This window comes from Peromyscus eremicus, chromosome 17 (genome assembly GCF_949786415.1).
Source record: "Peromyscus eremicus chromosome 17, PerEre_H2_v1, whole genome shotgun sequence".
Lineage (NCBI taxonomy): Eukaryota > Metazoa > Chordata > Mammalia > Rodentia > Cricetidae > Peromyscus > Peromyscus eremicus.
The window spans coordinates 37,426,488-37,446,395 of NC_081433.1; the positions used below are offsets into that span (position 1 = coordinate 37,426,488).

At 44.3% G+C, this 19,908-nt stretch overlaps 1 protein-coding gene across 1 annotated transcript in view; it reads left to right on the forward strand.

Moving 5' to 3' along the window:
- Positions 1-19,908, forward strand: part of Enpp6 (ectonucleotide pyrophosphatase/phosphodiesterase 6) — a 96,029-nt gene that overhangs the window by 33,497 nt on the left and 42,624 nt on the right. Inside the window, exon 2 of the mRNA XM_059244919.1 lies at positions 5,899-6,078. Within this exon, the coding sequence (XP_059100902.1) occupies positions 5,899-6,078 (180 nt within the window). The remainder of the gene's footprint in view (positions 1-5,898; positions 6,079-19,908) is intronic.

The window sequence follows — 19,908 nt, forward strand, 5'->3', positions numbered from 1 at the left end:
GGGAGATCACAGTCTGTCTGGTATTCTGGAGTTCTGTGTACCTCCACGTGGACAGCTTGGTGTCTGAGACAATTGCTGTGAAAGTGGCCAATGCTTGGAGGACTGGGTGGGCTGGCGGTAGGTTTTGGTGCCGGCAAGCCCACAGAGGTTGAGGGAGAGATTCATTTTGACCTCAATGCTCTGCCCTCTCGCTGGGTGTGGTGCCCCAACCCCAGCACTCAGCCGCTGTGACCCCTTAGTTTCCCCACCTGAAAATCAAATGTCAGAAGTATGTCTGTGTCTGAGAGCTACGCCGAACGCCACAAGGCCAAAGCAAGTAGAACGGGACACATTCAAGGTGGCCAAGGACTGGTAATGGCGGCTAGACTACCCAGCAAACACCAGCCAAGCTCCATCTCCCATCCCACTCCCGTGCCCCACCCCGCCTCAACTCTGTTATAAACTCCACACCAACAGACCCTCACTCCAGCCTCTGGTCCCAAGATACCCCAGGGGTAATGGCTCCTCTTGCGGACTTCAACTCTGGCCCTTGTACTCTGGCCTGATTTGTTCCCCTGATTTCCCCCACTGCTTGAGGGTGATAGATTCATAGATCACCTAAAAGTAGCCACGAAAACCATACCACATCTTTTTTTTTGTGGGCCCATCAAGCGTGGATTGTGCTTGAAGACCTCCAGTGGATGCCTGCCATAACACTGGACAGGATTAAACTTTGTGCACTCTATGCTACTTCCTCCATACAGACTTAGAAGAAAGTATGGTTTATAAACCAGGCGCAGGAAGAGGCTAACAATCACAACTCACATGAGAGAGCGACTGTCACAATCAGCTGTAATAAGAGTTGTGTTGGGGAGCTCTCTCGGGCTTGCTCTGGGGCTCCTGTTCCTGCCCATTCTCACTGCATAGCACTCATGTTTCTCATGGATCTCTAGGAAGCCGGTCTGAATTAAGGCTGGGGGCATGTGATGAACTCTCACACCCCGGCGTTCTCTCCCACTGGTGATGCGAGACATCCCTTCGTTCAGTGTTTCCTTGCTGTATACACTGCCTCCTTCTTAGTTACTTAGTAACCATGTTATCCATCGACTTTCTCAGTATCAAGGTGCTTGTGTTGAGAGTGAGCCTTAGAACAGTGGGCAACTTAAAGCTTATGGATTGCTTATTTCTAGAATATTCCATGTTTCTAGGCAGGCTGCAGTTGGTTTTGAGTAGCTGAAACTGAGAAAAAGCAGAACCTTGCACAAAGGAGGACAACTCTTAGACTGAGCACTAACTCTTACCCCATGGATCAAGTGTTAGGAGATCCCGGAGGAAAGGAGCCACCTGAGGCACCTTCTAGTTCTGTCAGAGATGTGCCCAGTGGTACCCTAAAACTTACATGTCTGTGTTCAGGGGATACACGGCCCATGTGGTCTCTGATATTAAGGACTTCTGTTAAAGCTATCAATGTAAATTTCTTTTTAAAAGCCTTTGGATTCTGTTTGTCCATGTGTGTGGGACTTCATCCTTCACAGCGGGCCTACATCCTACAGAAAGGGGGTTTTGATAGATAGAGGAGGGTCTTTGATGATGACACCCTTCCTCCTGCTCTTTAGTTTTGGGAGATGGAAGTGATGATCTCGGTGTGGTTTCACCATTGACCACTCTAGTCCTCCCCCCTAGACAGCACTAAATGAAACGGCACGATTTGTTTATTGCCGGGATCTTGAGGGAGTCCAGCTTTGGATCTGTTTAGTGTGCTGAGGCAGCACAGCTTTGAGGGTACCGCTCTGTTCAAAGCAAGTGAGTCACATTCTTATTTTCATCAGCAAGTGTGATTAAAAAAAAAAAAAAAAAGCAAGCATCTTTGTTTTGTCCTAAGAAATAACCCGTGTCTCACCTCTTCATTCCTTTCTAAGGAATCTTTTTGTGTTGTTGTTTTGTTTTTGTTTTTTGAGACGGGGTTTCTCTGTGTAGTTTTGGTGCCTGTCCTGGATCTCGTTCTGTAGACCAGGCTGACCTCGAACTCACAGAGATCCGCCTGGCTCTGCCTCCCGAGTGCTGAGAATAAAGGTGTGTACCACCACTGCCTGGCCCCTTTCTATGCATCTTTGTGTGGAGTGCAGGAGAAACCTCACTTACCTGTCAAGTCCTGGCTCCTCTGAAGAGCCCTCCTGGACCCTTCCAGTCAGACTAGGCTGTATGTTTGTGTGCCTTGTGTGTGTTTCTCTGGGCTGCTCCTTAGTCCTGCTGTGACTACAGACAGGGAAAAAAAAAGAGATGATCTTCATAGCAACAAGTGAGGTGATCAGGGCATGCAGTTACACCTGATCCTTTGATAAGCGATAAGGAATTCTTAATATATCCCACCTAGTATTTGGAATATATGTGGACATTTTTGTTATCGATGACTGAGGTGGGAGGGCTCAGCCTTGGTTGTATGAGAAAGCAGGCTGAGAAAGCCATGGGGAGCAAGCTAGTAAGCAGCACCCCTCCATGGCCTCTGCATCAGTTCCTGCCTCCAGGTTCCTGCCTTTGGTTCCTGCCTTGACTGCCTTTAGGGACAGATTGTGACCTAGAAGTTATATGATGAAACAAACTTTTTTTCTCCCCTAAGTTGCCTTTGGCCAGTGTTTTACCACAACTGGGAAGCAAGCGAGGATGGGGGTCTGGGTTTCTCCCCAAACCAAGTAGCAGTGTTCTTGCTTAAATTGGACTCCACAAGAGGGAAGCTCAAGCCAGGTATGGTTAAACAGAAGGCTCAGAGGAAGAGGAGCCTGGTTAAAGTTTAGCTAAGAGAAAGTTCTGGTGACCACCAGTGACAGATACAGTTCACAGAGCCTCTTTTATCCTGTGTCCCGTGAAGGCTGTTGAATTCCACAGTAGTGGAAATACGGAATTCGGTGCAGGGCTAGAAAGCCTCTGGCGGTGCCACGGCACCAGAACACATTAAATAAGACTGCATCGTTACTGGAAAATACCGAGAACTGTGCTGCAGAAAGTTTCTCCTAATGCTTTGAGCAACTGTTCCAGAGAGCCAGCCATAGCAAGGCTGTGTGCAAAGCACAAACTGGAGAAAAATCAAGCCCTGGGCCGAGGTGTAAAAATAGATATGGGTCAGGCAGGAAGATGGAGATGAAGCACTCTGTAGGCTGTGAAGCTGGTACACTGTGTTTTGTTTTGTTCTGTTCTGTTTTCTCAGCTACCACTTTCACGCACACACACACACACACACACACACACACACACACACACCCCTGCAATAAAATTGCAAGAATGAGTTGCAAGAGAGAGGGAGGCTGGGTAAAGAAACCTGCGGGAATCAGGCATCAGGCTGCTCCAAGCACACACTGCCAGCCTCGCTGGGCTCCTGGGAGCAGAGCAGGCTGAGCTGGGGAAGAAGAGAGAGGGTCAGATGGGCTAGGGACGTCCAGCCTCCTGCTGGCTTTCAGAAAGGCAGCTTTTTCTGCAAGAAGGGCTAACCCTGGGAACTGGCCCAGCACCTGCTGTTCAGCCTTTGAACAGTAAGGGCAGTCCACCAAAAAACCCAACCTCCGAGCTGAGTCTGAGGTGGTTCTTTGTGGAATGGCTGGATCCCCCAGAAAGGCTCTCCAGGCCCTACCTCTCTTTTTCTCTTCCTTCTTCCTTCCCCGCTTCCCTCCTCTCAATCCAGACACAACAGCCCTACAGCGTCCAGGAAGCCCCTCCTAACTTTTCAGTTAGACAGCAGAGAGCCCAGAAAGGTGGGAGGGTTTGGACTCCGGATTCTGCGCACTGGGGACGGAGGTGAAGGAAGAGGGCCTTGCCCAGGGACGTGGCGTTCGGCGCTTGTTTAAAGTACTTTAGAAATTGAATTTGATTGTTTTGTACTTCTTGGCACTGAGCATCTTCTGTGAAGTACCTTTGCAGTGGTCATTCTCATGATGGCCTCATGGAAACATGAGCGAACAGACATGAAGAAGATAAGTGTCTGAATTCATTGTTCTAAAGGAAGAACTCATAAGTGTTTTTGCTGGAGGGGTGGGGCGGGGGGGGGGGGGGGGCTCCTTAATGAGTTTCAACTTTCCCGACTAAACCTTTGGAATCAAGAGGAAAGATATTTCTACTTGATGAACTAGTCAGACCATGCTCCCCTTTCTCCTTAGCGACAGAGGCATCAGTGATGGTCACATGTCTGAAGGGAAGCTGCAGTCTGGTCCCCTTCCTGGCTTCCTGGGTCACTGGAAGCACGTCTTGTTTATGCAAAGACCCTCTGCTCGGGAGGCAGAGCCAGGTGGATCTCTGTGAGTTCAAGGCCAGCCTGGGCTACCAAGTGAGTCCCAGGAAAGGCGCAAAGCTACACAGAGAAACCCTGTCTCGAAAAACCAAAAAAATATAAATAAATAAAATAAAATAAAATAAAAAAATAAAATAAAGACCACTTGAAGATGGAGACCATGCTTCACATTTGATTCTCTATGCTTATCGCAGTATATGGTAGATAGGAGTGTGTGTGTGTGTGTGTGTGTGTGTGTGTGTGTGTGTGTTCAATTAGTGCAAGTCAAATTCCTTAACCATGGAGAAATTGCTTGATGATTCCAGCCTCTCTGTTCTGTTTCACTTTGAAATTTTATTAGTTCATAAGCAAAACCCTTAGTGGGGATAAAAATACTAATGCTACAGCTTTGGGGAAAAACTCTTTCGTTTAGATCTTTGGGCTTCGCGTGTAAAGCGTGGTTTGCGGAATGTCTGGCTTTCTGTGATGGGAGAGAAGGCTTCCCCTTTTTAGAAATTTTGGCGTTCAGTGTTTCAACATTGTCCTTGGTAGTTCCTCTTTGTTTTTGTTTAAAAACGGGGGGTGGGGAGTGGGGGAGCTGGGAGACTAGAAGAAATAACAGCAGCAAACAAACAGAAAACGTTACTCTGATTACACTTGCTTGTAGGGCTTGCTTAAGTGTCTCCCCCACACACACCCCATGCCAAATGACTCGCTCACATTGCAGCGATTTTTGATGCCCTCGCCAATGTTTGTGTTATTTTTAACTTTAAAGATGTAACAGATTGCTCTAAAGTAAATAATTTAATCTAATGTTCCAGAGAGTCCCAGTGCTTGCGTCCTTCACTTCTGGCTTCTCCCCTGGGATGGAGCTCTGTCCAACAGAACCAGCCCTCGCTTTGGTACACCTCACTCCATGTGGAGTGGTGTTTTCTTGCTTTTTTTCTTTCCCCAACTGGAGTCTGTTTTGTACTCTTTGGTTCCATATGTTATAGGGTGGATCATTGTTTACCACTGAAGCGGTAACTTGTCTTTTCCAAGAAAGGAGGAGACTGGAAGGGATGCAGAATCCAAGTTACCTGTCACAAGAATCCACTCTTTCCAGGCTGGTGCATATGTAGCCATCAGGCTATGAAAAAATGGTGTGTGTGTGTGTGTGTGTGTGTGTGTGTGTGTGTGTGTGTGTGTCTCGCTCACACAGAAGTCAGAGAACCAGAGGTCAAAGGATAACTTGAGAGAACCAGTTCTCTTCTTCCACTATGTAGGTTCTGGGAATCGAACTCAGCTTCTCAGGCTTGGTGACCAGCTCTTTTACATACTAAACCACCTCACTGGTCTCCTCAATGTAACTTAAAACGGAGCAGTTGGAAAGGCTTAGCTTCGTGCAAAGGATCCCACCCTCAATGAACTATTGGATATCTGTTTTATTTTTAAGACAGGGACTTATCACACTGCTGTGGCTGATCTGGAACCTGGTGTGTAGACCTGGCTGGCCTCAAATCCAGTGGTGGCTATCTTGTTTGTCCCCATGGCATCATCTAAGAAAAGGACAAGTTGTGGTACTTTCTCTCTTTCCTAAATGAACATGAGAAGCTCTTGCAATCAGATTAAACAAAGATTAAAAACAAAGAATAAAGTGACCATGTGTTCCCTCATTCCCGCAGGCCGCCATTGTGAGGTCCACCAGATGATTGGGAACTACATGTGGGATTCCAGAACCAACAAGTCCTTTGACATCGGGGTCAACCAAGACAGCCTTTTGCCGCTCTGGTGGAATGGGTCGGAACCGTTGTGGATCACTCTGATGAAGGCCAGGAGGAAGGTCTACATGTATTACTGGCCAGGTGGGTGTGCTGACCTCCAGGCCCCTCCTCTTTTCCAAATCTCAAACACCATGAAGTCTGCCAAAGAAAATAAAGCAGAGTCCTTCAAAGACCAATCCCTGGTTGAAATATGGGATTTTTACTTAATAACCATGTTCTAAGGGCACATTACAAATTTTAGGAATTTTTAAAATTTAACTTAAGTTTTTCTTAATGGTATATATTTTATATTGAATGAATTCCCTCCTCTGTCCCTCACTACCCACTATATTACCCTCTCTCTACCCCATTATCTCTCCCCTCTAACACTAATCTCCTTTGTTCACCTAGTTTTACTTTATTTAATGTATATAAACGTGGTTTTCTGTGACTATAAAAAGCAGGGACCACAAATGAGAGAAAACATATGATCTCCGTCTTTCTGAGGCTGGCTTACTTTGCTTAGTACATTTGTCTCCAGTTGCATCCATTTTACCACAGATGACATAGAAACCACCATGTATCTATGCTACCTTTTCCTTATTTCCTTATTTTCTCTGCTGTCTCACACCCAGGCTGGTTCTATAACTTTGTGAATCACACTGCGTTGAACTGATATGCACGTGTTTCTGGGGTAAGACTTGGAAGTCTTTGGATCAATGCTCAGGAGTGGTGCAGCTCTGTCCTCTGAAAGCCTGATTTCTAGCTTGTTGGGAAGGCTCCGTACTTGTTTCCGTGGGGGATTAGACTAGCTTACATACCCGCCAGCAGAGCACAAGGATTCCCTTTTATCCACACCTCTGTGAGCATTTGTTCTTTGTTTTCTTAGTGACTGCTATTCTGACTGGGATATGATGGACTCTTGGTGCATTTTTTTTAAAATTTATGTTTCTATGATAGCTAATGAGGCTGATTTCCCCTTTTATTTGTATTTTTCTTTTATGAGCTGTCTGTTAAATGTCACTATCCCATTTTTTAACTGGGTTGCTTGTTTTCTTGTTGATTTATTTATTTATTTATTTTGAGTTCTTTGTATATCCTGGATAGTAATCCTCTACCAGACGTATCAATGACAAAGCTTTTCTGTGGCACATCTTAAAAATTCCATGCTTGAGCTCTACAGTATCCGCAGGTACATGTTGTCTCCTGGTCCCCTACAGTGGTGTTGCATGTTTGAATTTCATGGGCAACATTTTCAATATAGAAGAGAAATCAATTTTAGTTTGCTCATTGACTTTTACAAAGGAGCTGAATACCATTTCTAGACACTTTTTAGAAAGAATGTTTTTATTTATTCTTTGAGAATTTCATCCAACATATCTTGAATTTTCTATGCACCTTTAATTTTCCTCACAGCATTGGAAATGGAAAATCAAAGCACTCACAATTGTTTGGTAATGAATTAGAGGACACCTCTTACTGTTGACTCCTTTTTATACACCTAGATAACTGGGAAGCAAAACTATTTTACTTACTGTAACCAAGTAAGTAATGCTACAACCTGTCTTGGCTACTGGGAAAGCCAGTGGATATGCTCATCCTGTCCATTGAATCATTAAGAATGAGGAGATTGTGGGGCAGCCAAAGGCATTTGCCACCAAACTAGAAGACCTGAATTCAATCTCCAGAACCCACATGTTGGAAGGAGAGAACAGACTCCAGCGAGTTGTTTACACATGCACGTGTTTGTGCGTGCACACACACACTAAACACAGGTAGAAGTACGAGGGGATTCAATGCTGACACAAGAATCACTCTGCTACAATGGCTTCATTCTTTCGGCAGGTGACATGCACTATGTTTTTTCCAAGCATACGACTATGGCACTTTTCCCCAATGCTATAAGACTGATTCTTATCATCATGGAGCCAGCTATTGGTAACAGCCTAAAGGAAATGCAGGGGAAAATGAACAATAGCCTGATGGGAGGCAGAGAAAAGCAGTAGAGATCTCACTGACTTGGGCTGGGGTGGCAGGGGGCAGGGCGGGGAGAGCAGGAACAGATGAGAGAATTGTGAAAACGCAGTGGATTATGGGAGAGGGCTGCTGACAGGCGTGGGGGACAGTGGAGGGAAAAATGACTAATCCAGAGCTGAGTCACAGATGGCCTGCACCGAGGGTGTGGGCTTTCTACAGGAGTTGGGTGGATGCTGTCTGGAGGTGGCCACATGGAGAGATGCTCAGGACGCGCTGCAGATCTCAAGGGATCACAGGACACAGCAGATGGAGGCTGCAGAAGGCAGCCCCACTGCTGAGCTGTGATGCAACCTTGTGAATTGTCACAGAGCAGGGACAAGCATCCACAGGGAGGCTCACAAAGGCCAGCACGCACAGCATTAAGTCCAAATTGGGCCAAAGAACTAACTGGCTTATTCCACCAACAGGGATAAATTCAGAGCGACACCAGGGATTCTGTGCATAAACCATCAGCCACCTAGACTGACATGAGATGCTTTGGATCAAGGGAGGAAGAATCAGTTATGTTTGACGTCACTGTGACCAAATATATCTGACAAAAATTCCTTAAGAGAATAAGGGTTTTCTCTGACTCCTGGTTTCAGGCACCATGCACTTGAGTAGAACATTATGGTTGATGGAGCCCGTGGCAGAGAACAGCCATGTACATCACAGTAGATCGTAGTCTTACAGAGCACTGTTTTTCTTTCATCTCGGAGAATCTTAATTTATATGTCACTGAATATGTGATGAATCTCAAAGGTAATTTCCCTGTACAATATCTTATTCCTCCTCCAGAACAGCTCTTTATGGGTAAGAAGGGGCCATCACACCTTACAAGCCACAGTTCAGCAGCTAATAGACACGGTAAAACTGCCTGGTTAGCAGTTATGGAATTAACAATGAGAAGAAAAGAGACTAAAAAGAGCGTTCCTCAGTGACCCACATGGAGCTTAGCCAAAGATCTGGATCAAAGCCTTCGTATAAATTAGACGAAAAGTCTATTGTTTCTTAGACACTGTCTAGCCCTTCGAAAATGAGTACCCCACTGAGGTTTTTCTGAGTGCAGGCTGCCCAGCCCAGGCTGCAATCCCCCAGTCCCCTTCGTTCCTGCCAATAAAGGGCTGAGGGAGTCATGGTCACGGTTGTCCATTCTCTCTCCTCCCTGGTGCCTTCCAGCCTCAGACAGCGACCTAATGAGTGCTCATTTGTCTCCATATGATTAAGTGAAGCGCCATGGGTGTCTTCTAAACATGCCTGGATTTTATTTTTCTCCTTCTGCCTTCTGTTCCCTTTTCCACTCCTGATGGGACATTGTACAGACCTCTCGGCGAGGCCTGGACAGTCTTCGTTGCTTCGGGGAGCTGTGTTATGACACTTTGAGTCTTGCCATTAAGTCAGTGTTTAGAAGTATAACTTAGACATGGCAGGAGTTCAAGGCTTCCTGTCAGGTAGATAAAGCAACCGGGTGAAAAATGGAGCGACGGGGAAGAGTCCACCCTCCCTCAGCCCAAATCTTAAGACATTTAATATTTGTCAACAGAGCCTTCAAAGCCCTGCCGAGTGGTGCCATGCAGTTATACAAGAGGAAACCAGTCTCAGGAAAGAGTTCCAGGCTGAAATCAGCCAGAAATAGTACAACAGGGACCCACCCACCGGTGCTCCAAAACAGTTAAGAACTAATTACATGTTGGTCACAAACTTTACGTTTTGCTGTCCAGGAAATCTTATTTTGAAGGACAGCAAGAATCTTCAATTGATATTGAAGAACAACTCAAAGGTAGTTGGCTGTCCTGAGGAAGAAGTCAGGGATTTTCGGGCAGGTGGTAAGATTGTATATGGGAAGAACATTTGAGCTCCTCATAGCACAAGTCCTACTTTATGGTGGCAGCAGGTTTTAAATTTATTCTTTAGTTGCCTATTAAGGGTTGGCATTCCAGTTCTGTGTCCCTTCATTATGGACTTTGCTGTTAATTTTCAATAGCCTGCTGCCAAGAAGACTTGAACAAAACCACCCATTTACCCTAGGATGATGTTGGGTGTGCCTTGGCTCAATGCCACTTCCTCTTCCTGTTCTGTTCAAGTGTTTTGGCCAGTAAGCTACTTTCTATGTAGAAAAACACACATGGCTACCAGCCTTCTCTCCTTCTCTTTCTAGAAAAGTGTTGTAGGCAGCTTCTACTCCACTCAGATCCAGTTTTGGCAGTTAAAATCATAGTGATTTCATTCGAATTAGCAAGAAGAACATACTAGATGTTGGTCAAGAGTTAAGGGTCACCTACAGTACCTTCATCTACCCTGCCATGGTGCCACAGTGATACCCTTCTGTCAAGTTCACCTTAGATGCATGTCACTTGGGCACAGGTCAAATTAGAAGCCAAGCATCTGCCACAAAAAAAGTGTGAGCCAACATTATAGCTCCACCATTGCCTCTGTGTACACTACACCAAACATCTGGATAACAATTGCCATTATTTTTATTAGAAAGAAAAACAATGCTCTGTAAGACTACAGATTTGACACGCAAATGAAATAATCTGAATGGTTACTGGATTTCCCAGTACTGTCACCAGTTTGGCATTAGTCTCTAAGAGGAATGTCATTTTAGAACTGGAAAAGGCCTTGGTCTGGACTTTGTTGGCTCCATCACTTGGTAACTATGAACTTCTTTTGGAAACTGACGAAAACTACAATTTTGAGGATTGAGGGTATAAATAAGTAAGTGGCAAAGAACATCTTTGATAAGTGCCAGGCTCTAGGTTTAATCTCCATAACCTCGAAAGAAAGAAAGAGAGAGAGAGAAAGAGTGAGAGAGAGAGAGAGGGTGGAGGAAGGAAGAAAGGAAGGAAGGAAGGAAGGAAGGAAGGAAGGAAGGAAGGAAGGGAGGGAGGGAGGGAGGGAGGAAGGGAGGGAGGGAGGGAGGAAGGAAGGAAGGAAGGGAGGAAAGAAGGAAGGAAGGAAGGAAGGAAGGAAGGAAGGAAGGAAGGAAGGAAGGAAGGAAGGGGAAGAAGAAAAAAGGCAGACAGTCTCATTTCCTAGAAAAATATATCTAGATCTGGTGAGGTAACTCAAGCCTGGAGACCTGAGTTCATGTAAAGGTGAGAGGAGGGAATCAGTCCTTCAAATAGCTTTAGATATTTGTGTTATTTTCCATATTTATGCTTTGGTGCACTCCCACTCTCTCTCTTTACAATAATAACTACATTTTAAATATATATATGTATATGTAAACATACTGCATTTATATTATTGATCATGTAGTCCATGAGAATGCAGCAGAATTGCAAGTAGTTTTTTTATGCAGTAGCATGTACATACCTGTGGTATAAAATGGATTTTATTTGTCATATGATATAAGCATGGCAAAAGTCCATCAAAGTATCCAGTGCAGGCTAGGCTCTGTCACTAATCTTTCTGGCAAGGGTAGGCTTGGATCAAAACTCTGTTAGACTCCAGGCTGTTCCAGGTATGTGCAGCTTGAGAAACAAGAGGACAGGACAGAGTCAGGAAAAGAATAGTAGAGGGAAGAATGATGCCATTCTCATCTGGTAGGATTGGGACAGTTTCTCTGAGCAGGTGACACCAAATGAAACATCTTTACAGACACGTGTGAAAGACCAAGTGGGCAGGATGACTTCAGGAGAGCAGTGGGCATCCCTGCCATTTTAGGTCATTGAACTTCACAGAGATTGCAAACAGAACATGCAATTAACTCCTGAGACATCACTGGTAGACTCTGAATTTCATAGCTGTTAAATTTCTCCAACATATCCAGATTAGATTAAAGCAATTACAGTTGTTCTAACTAATTTCTAAATATTCTAAACATTTTTTTCAACATCATTAGTCACCTTCCAGGAACATGTACATATTTACACTGTATTGGGCATTACCTGGGATCTATAGATAATGGCAAGCTCACAGAAGGTGAATATAGGTTAAATGTGAGTAACTCACCATTTTTTGGTAGGGACCTAAGCAAGTATTGTGCTATCCTGTACCAGGCTTTTTCTTTTGGGCCACCAACTAGCTCTCAAATCATGACACAGAGACTTATTAGTTTTGAATGCTCAGCCTAACTTAGGCACATTTCTGGCTAGCTCTTATAACCTAACCTGTTTCTCTTCATCTGTGTTTTGCCTCAGGTCTTATTACCTTTCTTAGTTCTGTATATCTTACTTTTGCTGCTTCTCTATGTCTGGTTGGCTTCTTGCCCTGGGTGTGACCCTTGTTCTCTCCTCCTTCTTCTCTCATTCTTCTTCTCTGGAGCCTAGATTTCTCCTCCTATTTATTCTCTCTGTCCGCCAGCCCTGCCTATCCTTTCTCTGCCTTGCTACTGGCCTTTCAGCTCTTTATTAGACCAATCAGGTGCCTTGGGCAGGCAATGTGATACAAATGCAACACATCTTTACATCATTAAACAAATGCAGCATAAACAAATGTAATACAGCTTTACACAGTTAAAGTAGTATTCTGCAGCAGAAACAAATGTACCACATCTTTGCCTAGTTAAAATAATATTCTACACCATTATCCTAAAGGGAACTGGAACTTATCTCCTATGGAAACTGAGGGATAATTGTTCAAAAGCTGATTTGATCTAATTTGTGTATTGATCAAATTATTTTCAGTCAAATTGCTTTTCTCTAAATTTATTTCACCTAAAGTATGTGTCATTCTATATACTCTTGAGTGATTCACTTGGCCTCTAGGGGCCTACAGTGAGGAATGCCTCCATGTATTGGAGGACATCTACCAGAGGTCTTCCATCTGCGTTCACCGCCCTCCATTGCTGCAGCTATGCCTTAGGGGTTTGCATGTTGGAAATGCAGGGGACAACTTGGAGTGACTTGGTAAAATGTATCTCTAAAAAAGAAATTTGGAGTCACTTGGGTATACTATTCATTAATGTCCTCATTCCATGACTACTTTCTTGTGTGATCTGTGTTCCTGATGCACGGAGTACAGACTGTCTGTGCCATAGCCCTGCTACCAAGCAGCTTAGAATCTGATGATATCACCAGGTATGCAAAAAGTAATCATTCCACACAGCATGACCACAACCAGCACTCAGACAACCCCTCTCTGCTGCTCCAGCACCTTTTGCTCACACCTAACCTGAACAGGAGGTTTCAAGTACAGTTGCTGCTGCAGTATCCCGGGCCATACAATACTCAATCATCCTTGTGCTGGTCCAAGTTGAAGGAGGAGCTAGCAAGGGGATTACAGGCTTTGAGATTGACCAAGAAAGGAATTCGTGTGCTGCAAGACCAGGCATCATCCTCAGAGCTTGATAGCGTCTTCCCAGACTTAGGTCTGGGTTCCAGGCATTCTACCAGCCTGTGAATTTGTGAGTTCGAGGTTCATTCTCACCTCAATTTCATCTGGCTCAGACCAGATGCTGATGTTGTGTTGGGGCGCAGGAACACAGTAGGTCTGCTGCCCCATCTCCATGGGTACCCAAGAAAAGGCGCTGGACTGCTGTGAGCATCGGGCTCTCTTGGGTGCTCCAGTAATAATTCCTCTTCCTGGAAGGGTCTCTGTAAAGGATTCTAGGGAAATGTTTCCTTGTCCATCTCGCTCCCTAACTCAGGAAATAGCTGAGAGAATCGATACGCAGAGAACATACAACCAGGAAGCAAGCAAGTCAAGCCACCATCCATCCTATCTGGTTCCAAATCCTTTGCAAATTGCCCCGAGCTGGTACCTGAGGACACAGACTGAATTGGGAGAGATGGGAAGGAATCTCTCAGCCGGGGCCAGAGATCCAGGAACCCAAATGAGTTGTGCAAGAAAATGCTTCAGTGGTATGTTTTATTCTAAGTAAGTCCTGCCTTCTCTCTTTCAAGGTCTCCATAGGAAAGGAGACTTTGGTTGGGATCACCACATAGTGCAGGAAGTCCACATGGCTTTTCTGGTAGGGAGGAGTCACATAGACCTTTCACAGTCCTGTGAGTGAGATATCCTTGACGCAACTACCTCAGACAGGAAGATGTCGTTTCTGGTATACGCCAAGGGGCCTTCAGGAACTATGACTCTCATAGACGCCACTCTATCTTCATCTTGTTCCCCTTGGGAGGAGGAGAGTCCCTGACCCTGATCTAGAGGACTTTTTTCCTGATCTAAAGCCAACTCTGACCTGCTTGGCCTAGTAAGCAGAGCCTTGGCTCTGTGGAGCATACTTACCCTCTCACCCTGGCTTCCTGTTAGTCACTTTTTATGCCCAATTGGGCACTTCTTGTCAAGCCCCTGGACTCAAGTGTCACAGATGAGCTGCTTCTCATCTGGTTTGTCCTCCTCAGCCTGCTCTCACTTTGTACACAAGGCCAGTCTTCTACGGCACAGCCAACCTCCTTACCCCTGACATCAGAAGCAACCTACAACAGTTCTTCTGGCCTTCTGGGACCAGGCCAGCCCTGGGGAAAGGGTCTCTGAGATCAAAGGCCATGCTTCCCTCCAAAGACTTGTTCCCACAAGCTCCTGTACCTCAGATGTATTTTCCTGGAAAAGGTTGCGTGTTTCTATGAGAGTTAATTGGCTGAGCTGCTTTAATAAGCTCTCTTGAGACATGTATTCAACAGTTGCACACCTGTCTCACATCACATAAAATGCAGCTCACAGGAGTTATTGTTACAAGATGTGTCAAAGTTGGCAAGCGGGAACTCCACTTGGAAGGCGAGACCTGTGCTCTAGGAAGCTGGGAGAAATGTGATGTTTATGGTCTCGGGTTGGTGGTCCTTGGAGAGAGTTGCTAGGAAGCCAGGCGCGTTGAAGAAAACAGTGTGTGCGATGGAAAAGCACCAGAACTAGGGGATCAGATGGTTGGCCCACAGAGAGGCGTTGGGACATTCACTTCTGTCTGAGGGTTTTATTTTCACAGCTATGAAAGAACAGGGTTTGAGGAAAGCCTGTTGGGTAGTGCTTTGAAATTTTTCCTTCCACAAGGGTGCTGCGTCTACATGACGCATCGTCCACACTGGATTTGCATATTTGTTTGGATAGTTTATTTTGGGCGATGAGGTCTTGTCATTAAAAAAATAAGTATATTAAAATAATCTTCTGATAGGTGAAAGATGAGAAAAACTGCCTTAAAATATTTAGGACAAAAGTGCACATATATAGTGGTGGCCCTCGGTAGTTGTACCTACTACTTATTTTCTTATCAGAACACCCAGTAGTACAAGGTGCAAACTATTTAGTAAGAAGCTAAGCTCTAAAAAGAACAAGAGTAGGGTCTTGATGAGTATACCTTAATTAAGGACAATGCCCCTCAAAGTTCACCAGTCATAGTGAGGAAAAGGATGGAAGAAAAGGAGAGACCGTGTCCTCATGGTTGTCACGAAAACAAAAACTGACTTCCCGACCATGCCTTGGCCATGACCTTCCCTGCAGACCCCTGAGGCAACAGTCCAAAACTTCATACTTCCCTCAGACCTACTTGGGTGACCTGTAGTGACCTCAGTGGACCGAATTTCATGTTCTCTGAGTAACCACGAAGCAGGCCTGGAGGAGGTAGCAGCCTGGAAGTTGAGAAATACTCGCCCACACTCACAGATCCCAGAGTGAGCCTCTGGCAGATCCAGAAGGAGTCCACGGACTCCTGATTAGAGAGCTATCCACACAACACCCTCTTCCAGTCTGCTGATTCCTATCCGACAAAGACCAAAGAGAACAAAACAAAGCACCCACACAAACCCACCTAGCAGTAATTAACTCTGCTCTCTCCGAAACCACCGTTTCATTTACACCCTGTTCCATTACACGGCCATTGTCTTTTGCTCACTGGCTTTCCTTTGTTAGCCATAGATTCGTTCATGGCTTTGAGCATCCCCAGTAAGGTGCAATGAGCTCTCTTTTGAGAGCTCATCCAGGAAAGACTGTGGTAGACTGACAGAGAAGAAGGATTTCCTTGCCCCAGACTTGTCTAGTTGGCTACTTACCCAGTCCATTTTGTGAGGCATATGGAGGTAGACGGCTTTCATCCAAACTGATGGCACCCTCGGGATTGCATTTAGAACATTATTCAGTTGCGGTAGGACTTCTTGCTCCGTTGTCTGGATCTCCGACCTTGAATGACGATGCTCCATTGGCCCTGCGGGGATGGTTATTTCTCTCTGCTGTGCTTACAGAACTTGGGTTGTGAATGACCTCAAGGTGGACTGTCAGTCATAACCCATTTCTCATCACCAGCTCCCAACACCACTTCCTGTTCTGTTGTTTTCTGGATATTACACTTTGGTACTATGACTTTTCTTTCCTACTTCTGAGCTCTTCGAACTGGGTTCCCAAGCAGCTCCAAGAACAAGACGAGTTTTGATGGAGTATTTTATAGACACCCCCCCCAAGTTTTATATTTGGTATCAAAATTATTCTGACTGCTATATGCCTTTTTCTTACCTTACATAAGAAAGAATATCCCTCACCCAGAATCTCGCTAAGGCTTCTTGTGCTCTCCTGGCAGTGCATAAAAACTTCCAGCACCAAACAGATACACGGCTCAAATACCGGCGTATTTGGAAAGTTATGAAAAAGTAAGTAGTTGCTACTACTTGCTCTTCAAGTTATTTAAGAAAATCTGAATTGAATTGTCAACTGAAATACTGTCTTAAAGTTTATGCTGGATCACATTTTGATATTTAAAAAAGTAAATTACATTGGCACAAATGAATCCTAGTTCCAGCCACGTATGTGTGTGAACAACTTTCTTAGCACTCAGACTAAACAAGGAGAAGCCGTATTGATTCTGAACTTGTCTCATTCGAGAGATTAGTCATTTTCAGCCATGGATATATGTTAGCTTTTAAAAGCTTCTTTGTTCCTTGAACTAAGAAATGTCTTTATAATAAAAAGTCATGTTCTTAATATTTAAAAATTGTTAGAATTTGGGGTTCTAGTTGGTACAAAGACATGCTAAGTAGTTTGGGAACATTTTTTTTTTCTCTAGGCATAAACTAGATACTGGAGAGCTGATGTATCTGTGCTTGTGTAGTAGATTGGACACACACCAAGACCCGAGAGGGAGGTGTGTTTCTTAGTTAGGATTTTTAATTGCACTGAAGAGACACCATGACCACAGCAACTCTTCTAAAGGAACACATTTAATGGGAGCTAACTTAGAGTTTCAGAGGTTTAGTTCATTATCATCATGGCAGGACATGGTGCTGAGCCATTTCTCCAGCCCAAATGCTCTTGGGTGTTGATTCTTAGACATCTCTGTTGTAGCTTCACCTTGGAAGAGCATTGCCAGAGTTTTAGGTTGATGATCGCTCCATCGTTTTGAGGCTGCTGTCCCACTCTCTGCCTGCATGCCAACACTTCTCCTGGACTGTTGGCTGTCACTCCTATAGTACTTTGTTTGAGCAGTGTTCTCTGGCCAATGTTAAGCTTTCCTCGTCGCCGTCTTTAGTTTTCAACAGTTCTGAGGCTCATCTCTTCTTTCTTCTCATTCCTGACACAGCACTCTCTCTGTGTGGTGCTGGGAATCGAATACAGGGCCTTCCTGGATTCTAGTGCTTTCCCGTGCACTATGGTTTCTTATTTTTATTTTGTTTTGAAACAGGATCTGGCTGAATTGCCCAGGTTGGCCTCAAACTCCCTATGTAGCCGGGGATGGCTACTTTTACATATCTGTATATCGTAACTCAGAATCATCTGGGAAGAGTCTTAATGAGGAATTATTTGTATTGATTTGGCTTTGGGGAATGCATACCTGTGAGGATTGAGGGGGGATGACACACCCTGAATATGGGTGGCACCATTTCATGGGCTAGGCCCTGAGCTAAGCAAGAGTGGGGAAGGCGGGCATGCTTGTATTCTCTCTCTCATCTTGACTGTGGATGGACTAGCTGCTTTGAATTCCTCCCTTGACTCCTTCTCATGGATTGACTCTATTGGAATTGTATGCCCCCCCCAATGTGTTGCTTTTGGTTGTGGTACTTTATCATAGAAACAGAAATGAAACTACAACATAGCCCAAACAGGCCTTCAACTTGTGATCCTCCTGCCTCAACTTCCTGAATGGCTGGCTGGGATGATAGTCATAGCCCTTCTACAATATGTGTTTAGGGTCACTTGTTAGTTTAAAATTTTTCTTAATCATTTTCTCTCAAATATCACTTCTTTCCCATTCTGCCTCTCTTTTCCTATACATTATCCCTATGTGTCCTTTACATTATTTTCTGTCTTTCTGCCTTTTGCCTCTCCACATTTGGCTTCGAAGACTATCTTCAATCCTAGAATTATCTTTTTTAAAAAAGATTTTAGTGTACTAGAGAACTTCCATTTTGTTCTTTGTACAATGGTTCTTTTGAAGTGCATGACTCATATCTGGGTTGCTTGTAGAGTTCAGTCTGTTGTTTAATTTATTCCTCTTGTTTTGGGAATGGTGGTCAATACTTATATTCTTATATTTTTATTGAATGTTGCACACTGTGTATGAAAACTTACAGATATTATATGATGTTCTATATGTTATGTTCTTCTGGAAAGCATGCACCACTACTTATGGATGTCTCTTAGACCACCCCATCCATAGTATAATGAGGGAGAAAGATTATTCAAAACTCAACTTTGTGTTTACAAAGACTTTCACCTTTGTTTATTTCTACCTAATTCTTATTCCTCAGATGGTGTCCTTTATTGAAATCTTAGGATGCCTGCTGGGTCTTATCTTGGTAAATATTGTCTTAGTGTTTCTATTGTTCTAAAGAGACACCATGACCATGGCTACTCTTATAAAGAGAAAACATTTAATTAGGGTACAGGTAGATATGATGCTGGAGAAGGAGCTGAGAGTTCTACATCTTGATCCATAGGCAACAGGAAGTGAACTGTGTTCTACACTGAACATCGCTTGAGCGTAGGAAATCTTAAAGCCCATCCTCACAGAGACATATTTCCTCTAACAAGGCCACACCTACTCCAATAAAGTCACACCTTCTAATAGTGCCACTCTCTATAGGAATCATTTTCTTTCAAATCACCACAGTCTACTCCCTGACACCCATAGGCTTGTAGCCAACTTCAAAAGCTCCCATAGTCTATAACAGTTTCAAACTTATTTATAAGTCTAAAGTTCCAAGTTTTTTCTGAGATTTATGCAATCTCTTAACTGTAATCCCATGTAAAATCAAAATAAAAAAGCAGATCACATACATACAACATATAATGGCACAGGATATACATTACCATTCCAAAATGGAGGAAAGAGAGCAAAGTAAGGAAATACTGGGCCAAAGCAAGACCAAAAACCATCTGGGCAAACTCCAAACTCTGCATCTCCATGTCTGATATCAAAGTGCTCTTCAAATCTTTAACTTCTTTTATCTTTGTTGATTGCAATACACTTCTTTCTCTTGGATTGGTTCCATTTCCTCTTAGCAGCTCTCCTCAGAGGTATCCCATGGCTCTGGAATCTCTAACATCTTGGAGTCTTCAAGGCAATCCAGTCTTCAACTTCACACAATGGTCTAGAAGTCTTTCTCATCCTTGGGAGTTCATTTGTGGTAGGCAGGCCTGTTCTTGCCTCAGAGTCTTTCTTTGGGAGAAGGGCTACTGATGGCTGTTCAGTTTATCTGCCAGTGCTGTTGCTGGGCTAGATCCACCCTCACTTTCAGCCCTTTAACATTTTAGTTACTCAAAGTCCAATGCAGTTTTCAGCCTCTCTGATCCCTCCCTGGTGGAGGCTCTCCTTAGGAGAGGCGTGCTTCCCAAACAAAACCAACACTTCCAGGATAAACTCTAAACCCTCTTTCTTGGCAAAATTCCTCATTTTACTTTGCTCTTTCAGCCAGACATATTTGTGTGTCATCACCGCTTTGATAGCAGCTATGGGACAGTCATTAGGCCCCAGCCCCACATGGTGCAGGCTAATGTGACTACAGCAGGACACATGAGGCTGTGGCTGCTATGCGGGGA